This window comes from Chrysochloris asiatica, unplaced genomic scaffold (assembly GCF_000296735.1).
Source record: "Chrysochloris asiatica unplaced genomic scaffold, ChrAsi1.0 scaffold00054, whole genome shotgun sequence".
Classification (NCBI taxonomy): Eukaryota; Metazoa; Chordata; class Mammalia; order Afrosoricida; family Chrysochloridae; genus Chrysochloris; species Chrysochloris asiatica.
In genome coordinates this window covers 12,493,787-12,507,459 of record NW_006408572.1, presented here as the reverse complement: position 1 = coordinate 12,507,459, position 13,673 = coordinate 12,493,787, and the positions used below count along the sequence as shown (strand labels likewise).

Genomic DNA, 13,673 nt, shown 5'->3' with positions numbered 1-13,673 from the left:
GCCAGGATGGCCAAACTTCATCTCTCATACTTCGGACATATTGTCAGGAGGAACCACTCACTAGAGAAAGATATCATATTTGGTAAGGTGGAGGGTCAGAGAAAAAGAGGAAGATCCCAACAAGATGAATTGGCAGAGTGGCAGCATCAATGGGCTTGAGCGTGGCAACAATTGTGAGGTTGGCCCAGGATTGGGCAGTGTTTCATTCTGTTGTGCGTAGGGTTGCTATGAGTTGGTACCAACTCAATGGCACCTAACAACAACAACATGAGTCTGAATGTATTTGATGGCAGTGGGTTTAGGGACAGATAATTGAGACAGAATGAAATGGAATCGTGTCCTTGCTTTTCTTTGGCAATGGTGGGAAGGTATCTAGGATAACTTTGGATATTTGTCTACTTTGGCACTAGCTAGAAAAACCTAGTAACTCGTAGTATTGGATCTGTCCAAACACAGAACTGGGGGCAAAGATGTCCCTAGAAACATCTGTGTTTAAGTGTATGTTGTCTGTATATAAACTTGTAGACAATATAGGTAGGAAGTAAGATAAAAAGGAGCTGAGAAAGAAAAATCATTTACATCTAGTCTACATATGGAAAGACCATGCCGTGTACAGGATCTACCATGGAAAGCTACAATTATCGGCTCCTTGAAGTCTTTCCTGACAATGCCAGCTTAGCAATCTCTCTCCCCTGTCTAAACTTTGGAAAGTTATTTTTGTACCTGCATTTACGTTATAGTCATTGACAGAATTTTAGAAAGGAATTTTGTAGAGGTCACCTCTCTTGTTGATGAGACAGATTCACATAATAGCCTCAACATCAGACTCAAACATCTTGTGAAGATCACACAAGATGGGCGATGTTTCATTCTGTTAGATGTAGGTCAGTCAGCATGAGTCAGAACTGACTTGACAATAACTAATAACAGTAAAGGTCACTCAGGAAAGTCTAATGGCCACATCATCAGATGAAGAAGCAGATCCAGTGAGATTCAATCATGAGAGACAAAACTGAAACAAGAGTCCAAACAGTGTTTTCCCTCTCAAACAGTGAACATTAACGAATGTTTCTTATCATTCCAACTACAACTGTTGTGTTTGAAGAGCACAGGCTATTGCGTACCTTAATAAAGCATTGCAATATGGACATATGCTTATTGTTAATGAATTTCTTAAAAGTTACTTGCAATAAAACACCAAAATCTAGTGTAAGCAGTTAACCAACCATCTAGTGGTAAGGACATGTTCAAGCTCACCAGCTGTACCTCAGAAATCCTATACAGGGTTGCTAAAGGTTGGTACCTATTCGACGGCCCTTAACAGCAACAACAATATGTTCTAACATATGGAAAGTGTCATTTGATCTTCTGTAGCATCATTCAAGGCTTTTCATTTAGATCATGAAGAAACTGGATTAGATACCTAACTAGGTTAAAGAGGCTGACCATCATTAAACAGCATTTTGTGAATTGTGTCTCTGCAGTTGCTGACAAGGCTGCCTATCTCCAGAATCTGAACTCTGCTGACCTGCTCAAAGCTCTCTGCTACCCCAGGGTGAAGGTTGGCAATGAGTACGTCACCAAAGGCCAGACCGTGCAGCAGGTGCGTATACTACAGTGGGCCAGCCACAACCCAGGCCTTGTGGTATGTGTCAGATAATGAGGACAAACACTGTTCTCTCTGTGAAGGTGTACAACGCTGTGGGTGCCCTGGCCAAAGCCGTCTATGAGAAGATGTTCCTGTGGATGGTCACTCGCATCAACCAGCAGCTGGACACCAAGCAGCCCAGGCAGTACTTCATCGGGGTCTTGGATATTGCTGGTTTTGAGATCTTTGATGTGAGTTATATTCGTATTGCCAAAAAATAGGAAGGAGACAATTGTAGGTTATGATATACTAGGTATTATCATTATCCATTTACATGTATTGTGTCCACAATTAGTTCTCCAACTAGGCATCTACAGCTAGAGTTATCGCCAAAATATCTAGGAGGTAATAGAAAATAATAATAAAAGTTAACATTCATTGAGCAATCAGTGTGTTTCTGGCACTATACCAATTACGTCCAACTGACACTTCATTTAATCTTGAAAACAAACCATGAAGGAATAGCTAGTATTACTGAGTAAATACTAATTAAACTGAGACTTGGGAGAATCAGAACAGTTGCTAAAACATCACACAGCCAGTATAAACAAAGCCAGGGCAGACCGTATCAGTAGCATCCGGTTCACTTATAAAGCATCTCCCATGGAGGAAGAAGGACGCAAGACTAGTAGAAGCCTTATTGTTGTGAAGTGCTATTGAATCAGTTCTGACTAACAGTGACCCTGTATAGGGTTCCAGTAGGGATTCCTGGTATGTTACTGTGGGTTAATGCACTGAACTGCAAGGTCGGTTTGAACCACAAAGTCGGCAGTTCAAGCTCACCAGTTGCTCCTTGGAAACCCTATACAGGGTTACTATGAGTCGGAACAGACTTAATGGCACTTGACAACAACAACATAGGGTTTCTGAGGAGTGGCTGGTGAATCTGACCTGCTGACCTTGCAGTTCAAACCAATTTTGTGGTCCAGTGCATTATCCCACAGTGCCACACCAGGATTCCATAGAGACAAACCATAGTCCCTCCTCTTCCAAAATCATTTTACACCTAATCACCTCCAGGGCATCAGTCTCCAGAATGATAAAATGAAGGAGCAAATTACATCCTCAATTGCTACACTACATCAGGTCTCTTCATTCGCAGCCTTGACAAGGGGATATGTCAAGTGTTTGACATGCACAGAAGAGATACTAGCCTATTCATTTCACTTTATATAACAGTTGAAGGTCTTAAGATAAACTTTGTTTAAAATGTGACAGCCAAGGTGAAACTGGATTTTTTTTCTTGGAGAGTGGGAATGGTAAAAGATGTGAGGTTTTTCAATAAATACTTTCCCCACTACCCTTAAATCTGAGCCGTCCCTCACTGGACCATGATGCACCTTTAATGTACATTGTTGTGGTGGTGAAGTGCCATCAAGTTGGTTCTGACTCATAGCGATCCTGTATATGGTTTCCAAGGAGTGGCTGGTGAGTTTGAACTGCCGACTTTGCAGTTCAAACCAACCTTGCAGTCCAGTGCATTATACCACAGTGCCACACCAAGACTCTTTAATGTACAATGTTGTTGTCAAGTGCCGTCGAGTCGATTCCGACCCATAGCAATCCTGTACAGGGTTTCCAAGGAGTAGCTGGTGAGCTTGAACCGCCGACCTTGCAGTTCAAACGGCTTTGCAGTCTGGCGCATTAACCCACAGCGCCACACTGCCCATGAAATCTTAGTGATGGAATGAGTTATGTTCTTATCAGAACTCTTGCTATGCAAATTATTACTTGCATCCATAAATAATGTCCAGAATTCATGAGAATTCATAATTATCAATGTCTTTCTGAGAGTTTTAATGAACAACAACTAGGTTAAATCATATTTCATTACTACATTCCACAATTTTTTAAGAAAAGAATTCTTTCATTAATGAATTCTACTGCTATAAAAATCCATTTAATGTTGGAAATCTGTGCCATTTTGTATAGTACAACAGCCTGGAGCAGCTGTGCATCAACTTCACCAATGAGAAACTTCAACAGTTCTTCAACCACCACATGTTTGTGCTGGAGCAAGAGGAGTACAAGAAGGAGGGCATCGAGTGGACATTTATTGACTTCGGAATGGACCTGGCAGCCTGCATTGAGCTCATCGAGAAGGTGTGTATGCCTTCCAAAGACAGGAACTATTACTGCCATCTCAAATAGTTTTGCAATCAGAACAAATTGGAAACGTTACACTTTACTGTTTGGAAATGATTTTCTCTTTTCTGTATTTATGTAAGAGATCAGCGAGTGTTTGGTGTCGTTGTAACCATTTTTTGTTCTAACACTGACTCATATCCTCTAAAAACTTTATTGAGATGCTCTGCTTCACTTAGAAGATCTCATTAGTTCTCAGCCTATTTTCATTATGGTCTCCAAGATGACAGTAATAGAAATAAATCTTTTTTTTAGAAACAGAAATCAATGCACAGGTAAAATGCCTAAGGCTTATATATAATCAGGTTGGAGGTTATTAAGTCAAATTGCTTATGCTGCTTAATAATCAATCTATCATTAGGAGATTAAATACACAAAATATCCTTAATAAAGTTTTGGCTTAGTCTGTTAAATTATTGCATACAGGATAAATATCATTTTAAGTCACTAAGTCATTTGTGTAACAAAATAAAATTCTGACAAGGGATTAATTCACTTAATAAGAGAAACATGTGATAAATACAAACCAGTTAAACAAATCACTCATACATACTGTGCTGACATTTGGAGTTTATATCCTGTTATCCTTTTCATTAAAAATGATGCTAGTGATTGACTGTGAGAAGAAATGGTGGAAATGACAGTCCAGTAATAGCAAAAGCACTTCTTTAAGCTGTGACCCTGGTTTACTTCATAAATACATTTAATTGGGGGTCCTCAAAACTCAATCAAATGACAGTCACCATGTCTGTGTATTTTGAGAGAAGCTAGGCTAAAATGCAATGTTTCTTTCCTCTTCTGAATTCAGCCCCTGGGCATCTTCTCCATCCTGGAAGAGGAGTGCATGTTTCCCAAGGCCACAGACGCTTCCTTCAAGAACAAGCTGTATGATCAGCACCTAGGCAAGTCAGCCAACTTCCAGAAGCCAAAGCCCACCAAAGGCAAGGCTGAGGCCCACTTCTCCCTGATACACTATGCTGGTACTGTGGACTACAACATTACTGGCTGGCTTGACAAGAACAAGGATCCTCTGAATGACACTGTGGTTGGGCTGTATCGGAAGTCGGCCATGAAGACCCTGGCCAGTCTCTTTTCCACATACGCTAGTGCAGAAGCAGGTACCTTCTGTGTCCTTAACCTAAGCTGACTCTCTTCTCAGAAAATGTTCATGTAGCATTCCAGTGTCCAGAAGGCCACTTTAATTGATGGGTTTTTTATTCTTACCTCAGATGGCGGTGCAAAGAAAGGCGCTAAGAAGAAGGGCTCTTCTTTCCAGACTGTGTCAGCCCTTTTCAGGGTAAAGTACAAGTTTACTATGAAAACCCTAGTCAGCTTCTGTGGATTGTCATAACTATCAGATTGAGAACAAATTCAGAGGGAAGGGAATCACTTTAAATACTCACTCCTCTCATCAGAGCATAGACAAAGCAATGCTTCTCCTGCAGGGAAGGATGCTTCCCTGGTTATAATTATAATAATAATTATTATTAGATTCTTCCCTGTGCTGAATAGGTTTTTGTTATATTGTTGTTGTTGTGAGTTGCTGGCTTTCTGGACTGCAATCATAATGGAAGCAGAGAGCTGTGCCTTCTTCCATAGCAGCTCTGGGTTGGTTTGAACTACCAACCTTTAGGTTAGCAGTCAGGTGCAAACCATTTGTGTCACCAATGGAGCGCCATTCTTCTTGGTTTTTCTTTTATTTTCGTGATCTGCAACACCATTTTTTTCCCAGCATTTTTTTTATTACCTTCCCCTTCACCAAAGTTACCCTCTAACCAGTGAGTTACTCTCCCTTCCCTCCCACCCCTGGGGGCCAGCAAAGACGGTTTCTTTGAGCATGAAAATATTATCTGGACTTTTTACAATAATGATCTCATACAATATTTGTCCTTTTGTGATTGACTAATTTCACTCAGCATAATGTCCTCCAGGTACACCCATTTTATGAGGTATTTCACAGATTAATTGCTATTCTTTAGCATGACGTATTGTTCCATTGTGTATAGATACCAAAGTTTGTTTATCTATTCTTCCATTGATGGGCACTTAGGCTGCCTCCATCTTTTTGCTATTGTTCCATAGTGGTACACCAAGCATCGGTGTACATATATCTATTCATGACTGGGCTCTTGTTTCTTGAGGATATATGTGAAGTAAAGGGATTGCTGGGTCATATGGTATTGCTAGCTCCATTATTCTTTATTCTGATTATCTAATCTTCAAAAGGACTTCAGAAAACTCATGGAAAAATTCCATTATCTTTTCATTCCATTTATCTGTGAACTTTTTGAAGCCCCTCGTATTCAAAACGAGTCCCTGGGTGGTGCAAATGGTTAAGCACTAGACTACTAACAGAAAAATTCAAATTCACCCAGAGGTGCCTTGGAAGACAGGCCTGGAAATCTGTTTAAAAACCCTATAAAGTAGTTTTACTCTCCCACATGGGTCAACATGAGTTGGAATCAACTTGACGTCAACTGATCAAAGATAACAACATAAGCAATCTATTCAAGAATGCTAAGATGTTCTTCACTTAATGCCACTGAGTTGGTTCTGACTCATAGTGACACTGTATAGTGGTTCCAAAGCTGTAAATCTTTATAGGAGCAGAAAGCCTCATCTTTCTCCCAAGGAGTAACTAGTGGGTTTGAACTGCCAACCTTGTAGTTAGCAGTCTACAGCATATCCGACAGCACCATCAGAACTCCTTAAAATGTCATTAGGAGATTTCTTATTACATAATGAGGCTGGATTTTAAAGAAACATAACTGAATTTCCAAGCCGTCCCTGTAGAAGGCAATATCCTTATTCCACTAATGTTGCCCTGTAGGAATGCTCTTAACTTTTGAGAGTGAGCCTAAGATAAACTTTTTAGAATGGTTCCACCAAAACATCTTTATCTTATGAGGGCGGAGTTAATTTTTTTCTCAATAGCTGGAAGTCATCTCAAGTCAGGCCTACTGATTTAGATGGATGATTTAACTGAAGATATCTCTCAGGATTATCTCCACTGTTTTCAGATTAAGTCCAGAGAGATGAAAGGGATTTTATAGTATCAGGCTGCTTGTTAGTGGCAGAGCTGAAGCTCTGTCTTTTGTCTTCTGTTTCCCAGTCCAGAACATTCCCTCTGGGGAATGTTCTAAATGTGCAGTTTGTTTATAAGATCAACAAATAGCCTTTTGGCTATTTGGCAAGCTAGAATATTGGAGACCTCAAAAGACAGAGTGATTGAAGCCTTGTATGTTTGCACCAAGAAGTTTTGGTGTTATTTGGTTAAAGTATTTGGCTACTAACTGAAAGGTCAGTGATTCAAACCCACCATTGATCTAGTCCCCTAAAAAAATACAATCTAGGAAGCCCTAAAATGTTACTCTGAATCAAAATCAACTTAACAGCACACAACAAGAATGCTTATGCCTAATAGTCAATATAATGCCCAAGTTAATTCCGCCTAGTTATATTAAACAAAATAGAACTTTCCCATGAAGTCCCTTCTATCTGGTTTTCTAGGAAAACTTAAATAAACTGATGACCAATCTGAGAAGCACCCACCCTCACTTTGTACGGTGCATCATCCCCAATGAGACCAAGACTCCTGGTAAGATACAAGAGCATGAAATAATCAAACAAGCACAGGTTTTTTAATTCAGTGCCCTGGAGTAGGTACTCTTGTGTGTTTTTAGGGGCCATGGAGCATGAACTTGTGCTGCACCAGCTGAGGTGTAACGGTGTGCTTGAAGGCATCCGCATCTGCAGGAAAGGGTTCCCCAGCAGAATCCTTTATGGGGATTTTAAACAAAGGTCAGTCTGTTGTCACTGTATTTCACTAAATGCCAGGAATGTTTTATCATGTTCACTATTTTCATCTATCCAGTGTTTAATACTACATTATGCAGTCAAATACTATATTCTTTTGGTTACAGGATAGAACAGCATTAGATCACAGTAGATCATATCCTTTTACTACCTCACTGAAAGGGACACTTGAATTTTCTTTTAAATTTTCTCTCAGATTTTTATCGATGCGTCTTTCTGGTGGGCGTTTGGTTTGCACATGTGATCACACCACCCTAATCTTTCCTTCTTTGTCTAACTGAGCAGATACAAGGTTTTAAATGCAAGTGCTATCCCAGAGGGACAGTTCATCGACAGCAAGAAGGCTTCTGAGAAACTTCTAGGGTCTATTGACATTGACCACACCCAATATAAATTTGGACACACCAAGGTATAGCTGCTGTTTCTTTACACCAGGTCTAAGTACCTTCTGCCATTTCTGTGTCTCTTGTAGTGTGGGGATGCTTTGTGATTCTTTCTTTGTGCAGGTTTTCTTCAAAGCTGGCCTTCTGGGTCTCCTGGAAGAAATGAGAGATGAAAAGTTGGCCCAGATTATAACAAGAACGCAAGCAGTCTGTAGGGGATTCCTAATGAGGGTAGAATATCAGAAGATGTTGCAAAGAAGGTAACAACCACACAGAAGCTCAGGGTTATAAAGGTTCCTCGGGGACTATCAATCAGTCTTCCTCATTTATTAACTCTTTAATTTTGTGCCTAATATAGAACTCTCTCTTAGTTCAGAAATTACCCCTACAATTGCATTTCAATCTTTACTGAACTCCATTACATCTGGATTCTCCCCAGAACTTCTCTGCTGCCTCCAATTTCTCCCTTTTCCATCCATCTCACATATAGATGAAGAAATAATTTGCAGTAAGCATTATTTTCCTCAGATCACTTCTCAGTTTGTGGCTCCCCATGGTCTCCCATGTCAAGTCCAAGTTGTCCTGCCTGTCAAGGCTCGCTATATACTCCTCCTCACGTATCATTTCCAACCACATAGTTTTCCAGCCAGGCGAATCAATACAGTAGCTCCTGTCCTCATACTTGCACATGTCCTCGCCTCTCATTCTGTTGACCAAGTGAAAACTTCAACTCCCCTTTCCTCAATGATCCTCACCCAGTTCTTGCTACCCAGCACCACCGCCTTCTCTCTCCATATACACGCATTTGACATTTATTTTTCTGGTTGGTACTTAATTAGGTATTGCATTCTAAGTGTTCCCAAGTCTGGTCCATGTGTCGACATTATGGTTGGTGTCTTGACATCTGTCTTCTGAGAGTTACAGGTTTGTGACTTTGGACCTGTAGAAATAGAGTTTCCGTTGGAGCTTGCCTGAAGACATACAGATGGTTATCAGGTCATCAGACCTTGCCAGTCAATGGTTATCCTCTGCAGCCGGAAGTTTCTTTTATTACTATTTAAAAACTGTATTTAACAAAACAAATTTTGGACTTAGGAAAACACAATCCATGCCAAATACACTGATGACGTTAACAATCTAGTTGTGCAGATAAAATTCAGGAAATTGAAAGAATCTGAGGAAAGCCAGGATAATATGTGAAGAAGCTGACAGCAGAAGTTTGTTGTTGTTGTTGTTGTTATGTGCCGTGGAGTCAATTCCGACCCACAGCAACCCTGTACAGGGTTTCCGAGACTGTATATCTTTACAGGAGCAGAAAGCCTCATCTTTCTCCTGCAGAACAGCTGGTAGTTACGAACTGCTGACCATGAGATTAGCAGCCCGATTTGTAACCACTATGCTACCAGAGCTCCTTACAGCAGAAGTTTGGAGGGTGGATAATTTATTGGTGACTGAAATAAGGAGTCCTGGTTTGGTGCTGCAGGATAATATGCTGGTCCACAAGGTCAGTTGGAGGTTCAAGGTGGTACAGCAGGATAAGCACTGGACTGTTAACTACAAAGTCGGCAGTTCAAACCCACCAGTTGCTCCTTGAAAACCCTATACAGGGTCTCTATGAGTTGGAACCTTCTCAATAGCACTTTAGCCATAACAACAGTTCAAACCCACCGACCACTCCTCAGAAACCCTATACAGGGTCGCTATGAGTCAGAACCAACTTGACGGCACCTAACAACAAGGGGAGAGGCTTTAAGGAACAGCTCATACACTGTAGCTCAGTTTAGGTGGGGCCATGCAGAAAGTAACCTATGCCACTATCCGGTTCACATGTACCTACCTATGTGGATGGCCAAGCAGCAAATCGACTTACAAAGGCCACACACATTCCCAAATCACGAATGCTTTAATGTCTGCCAAATGAGCTCACCAACAGTACTCACTGATCATTCCATCAAACTGTCCACCCTCCAAACTCAGCTTCTAAGTTTCACAGGGACTTCAGAACACAAAATTGTTCACTAGTAGACGTACATGTTAGTCAAGTGGCTTAATTTTATACTGATTATGAGTGTGAGCATGAAAATCTGTATGTGTATCTGTTTGTGTGTGTATAGATTATGCATATAACATACAGGAATAAACATATATACATGTGTGAAGTATTCATTAAAAAGGATTCTATGGAGTCCTGATGTGGTGCTGTGGGTTAATGCGCCAGATGGCAAAGCCGTTTGAACTGCAAGGTCAGTGGTTTAAGTTCCCCAGCTGCTCCTTGTAAACCTTATACAGGGTCACTGTGGGTTGGAACCAACTCGACAGCACTTTAACAACAACAACAATGCATAATAAATAATAATAACATAACTGATAGAATAATCGAGGGTCTTGGTGTGGCACAGTAGGACAAGCACTGGACTGCTAACTACAAGGTTGACAGTTCAAACCCACCAGTTGCTCCTTGGAAACCCTATACAGGGTCGCTATGAGTCAGAGAACCTTCTTGGTAGCACTTTAACAACAGTAAAACAATTATACTGACATTTTTGTGGCTTTTCAGAGAAGCCCTTTTCTGCATCCAGTACAATGTCCGTGCCTTTATGAATGTGAAACACTGGCCCTGGATGAAGCTGTTCTTCAAAATCAAGCCCCTTCTCAAGAGTGCGGAGACTGAGAAGGAGATGGCCACCATGAAGGAGGAGTTCGCAAAAACCAAAGAAGAACTCGCCAAGTCAGAGGCCAAACGGAAGGAGCTAGAGGAAAAAATGGTCACTCTCTTGAAGGAAAAAAATGACCTGCAACTCCAGGTCCAATCTGTGAGTACTGTGTTTCAGAATGCTCTGAGTTATTGGAACATACAAAGATGTTGAGTTTTAAAAAGTCCCTTCCTTCAAAAATAATCTTTTTTTTTTTTTTTTAATTATTTCACTTCTCTTTCAATATTCCCATAAGGAAAGGAAAGCACAGTAATTTCCAACTTACAAATGGAGAAGGGATGATCACAGAATTTTTTCAATAGTATCGCAAAATTTAATAGCCATGAAGGAGAAAGTCTAAAACCAAGTCTCCCAAATCTCAGTCACATTTATCAATTTGCCATGGCTGCTTCATCCCATCCTTTAAAGTAGGAGTGGGGAATGTCCGGACCATGGGCAAAAATCATTTGGTCTGACCCTGTCAAGGCAACCACAGTCCCAGCCATCACATTGTTGTTGTTGTTGTTGTTGTTAAGTGCCATTGAGTTGGTTCCGACTCATAGTGAACCTATATAGGGTTTCTAAGGAACGGCTGGTGAGTTTGAATCGCTGTTTTTGTGGCTCAAACTGACCACACCAGGACACCGGAGTAATCTAGTCATATGTAAAAACTTTTTTGATCTATGCAGTTTCTCAGAATTACATATTCTTATATATTCTAAAACTGTATTTTGAGACTAACAGACAACTCTTTAAATGAAAATTTCAGACAATTATAGCACTGCTTATGGACTGGTTCAAACCCACTCCTCAGAAACCCTATACAGGGTCGGTAGGAGTTGGGATCAACTCAATGACATTTAACAACAACAAAGAGTATCAAGAAGGTGTTGAGTACATAAAAATGTTACATGGAAATACATACATCCAGTGGCATAAAATTATTTACATTTCCTTTCTTTTGCTTTTCTTTTTTTAGCCAATCTAGCAACTAGTTATTTGGGGAGAGATTGGAGCAAAGGTATTTAAAAACAACCAACACCCAAACTAAGCAATTGAACTAAATCAAAATCTTTGGATTTTGCAGCTGTAAAGTTCTTAGCAATGATTTATTTCAAGCTCCTTATTTATATATAAGGAAATTGAAAGTAAGAAAAGGAAAGCAATTTACCCAATGTCTTACATCTGGAGGAAATATTGGGACAAGAATGCAGGCTTCTTTTGTCCCTACAGGTCTTTCTACTCTTCCACCCACTACATTTTTAATTAACTGATTGCTGCAGTTCAATCATTTTTTCAAACTAGTTTGCATCTAAAGTTATAGTCTCACTGTTCTTCTAATTAGCTGTATTTCTCCAGGCCACGTAATGTTAAATTACTTTTAATGTTATATTCATACTGAAAAATTCATCACAATTCAATAAACACTACTATTTTGTGCAAAGAACAAGTTCAAGATAAGTCACACTTTCTTTCAATATCTTAACATCTCTCTCCACAGGAAGCTGATGCCTTGGCTGATGCAGAGGAAAGATGTGAGCAACTGATTAAAAACAAAATCCAGCTCGAGGCCAAAATCAAAGAGGTGACAGAGAGAGCTGAGGAGGAGGAGGAGATCAATGCTGAGCTGACGGCCAAGAAGAGGAAACTGGAGGATGAATGTTCAGAGCTCAAGAAAGACATAGATGACCTTGAGCTGACACTGGCCAAGGTTGAAAAGGAGAAGCATGCCACAGAGAACAAGGTCTGAGTCCTATTTGGCTGCACTGTGTAGAACTTCTTCTGCCATCCACCTAAGCAACTTTATAACAGAGATCATGTCTGTCTTAATTTTTCAAGGTGAAAAACCTCACAGAGGAGATGGCGGGCCTGGATGAGATCATCGCAAAGCTGACCAAGGAGAAGAAAGCCCTCCAAGAGGCCCACCAGCAGACCCTGGATGACCTGCAGGCAGAGGAGGACAAAGTGAACACCCTGACCAAAGCTAAAACCAAGCTGGAACAGCAAGTGGATGATGTAAGTGCATTTTTAATATATTTTTGAAAGAGTAAAAAATATATATGTATACTTTCGAGTTTAAAATATTTTATCTTTTCATTAGCTTGAAGGATCTCTGGAGCAAGAGAAGAAACTTCGCATGGACCTAGAAAGAGCAAAGAGGAAACTAGAGGGTGACCTAAAATTGGCCCAAGAGTCTACAATGGATATAGAAAATGACAAACAGCAACTTGATGAAAAGCTTAAAAAGTAGGAACTCCTAAAAAAACCCACAAAACTTATATGTGACATCATCTTTCAATTCATATGGGTATTAATATGTCTTGTTCTTCTGTGTAAAGGAAAGAATTTGAAATCAGCAATCTAATAAGCAAAGTTGAAGATGAACAAGCTGTAGAAATTCAACTACAGAAGAAGATCAAAGAATTGCAGGTGAGTAGCCTCACCTCCATCTTTTTCACAAACCAAAAAATCTCACAGTGAGAGTTCATATTAATGTGCTTGTGTCTCTCCCAGGCCCGCATCGAGGAACTGGAGGAGGAAATCGATGCTGAACGGGCCTCCAGAGCCAAGGCAGAGAAGCAGCGCTCTGACCTCTCCCGGGAACTGGAGGAGATCAGCGAGCGTCTGGAAGAAGCTGGAGGGGCGACTTCTGCTCAGGTGGAATTGAACAAGAAGAGGGAGGCGGAGTTCCAGAAACTGCGCAGGGACCTGGAAGAGGCCACTCTGCAGCACGAGGCCACCGCGGCCGCTCTTCGAAAGAAGCAAGCTGACAGTGTGGCTGAGCTCGGGGAGCAGATTGACAACCTGCAGCGGGTCAAACAGAAACTAGAGAAGGAGAAGAGTGAGCTGAAGATGGAGATTGATGATCTTAGTAGTAACTCAGAAGCCATCTCCAAAGCCAAGGTAACCCAATACTATATCTAAATCAGGGTAATTAGTAATCTACACGAATAACTATTGATTCCTGTCTTTAAGCATTGTTTGCAG

General features: G+C 40.6%; 1 protein-coding gene across 1 annotated transcript in view; it reads left to right on the top strand.

Moving 5' to 3' along the window:
- Positions 1-13,673, top strand: part of MYH8 (myosin, heavy chain 8, skeletal muscle, perinatal) — a 35,928-nt gene that overhangs the window by 10,465 nt on the left and 11,790 nt on the right. The window contains exons 11-25 of the mRNA XM_006863426.1: positions 1,485-1,603; positions 1,690-1,839; positions 3,581-3,751; positions 4,602-4,911; positions 5,023-5,090; positions 7,304-7,391; positions 7,477-7,594; positions 7,895-8,018; positions 8,116-8,252; positions 10,550-10,805; positions 12,187-12,429; positions 12,525-12,701; positions 12,787-12,932; positions 13,025-13,115; positions 13,200-13,589. Coding sequence (XP_006863488.1) covers positions 1,485-1,603; positions 1,690-1,839; positions 3,581-3,751; positions 4,602-4,911; positions 5,023-5,090; positions 7,304-7,391; positions 7,477-7,594; positions 7,895-8,018; positions 8,116-8,252; positions 10,550-10,805; positions 12,187-12,429; positions 12,525-12,701; positions 12,787-12,932; positions 13,025-13,115; positions 13,200-13,589 — 2,588 coding nt within the window. The remainder of the gene's footprint in view (positions 1-1,484; positions 1,604-1,689; positions 1,840-3,580; positions 3,752-4,601; positions 4,912-5,022; positions 5,091-7,303; positions 7,392-7,476; positions 7,595-7,894; positions 8,019-8,115; positions 8,253-10,549; positions 10,806-12,186; positions 12,430-12,524; positions 12,702-12,786; positions 12,933-13,024; positions 13,116-13,199; positions 13,590-13,673) is intronic.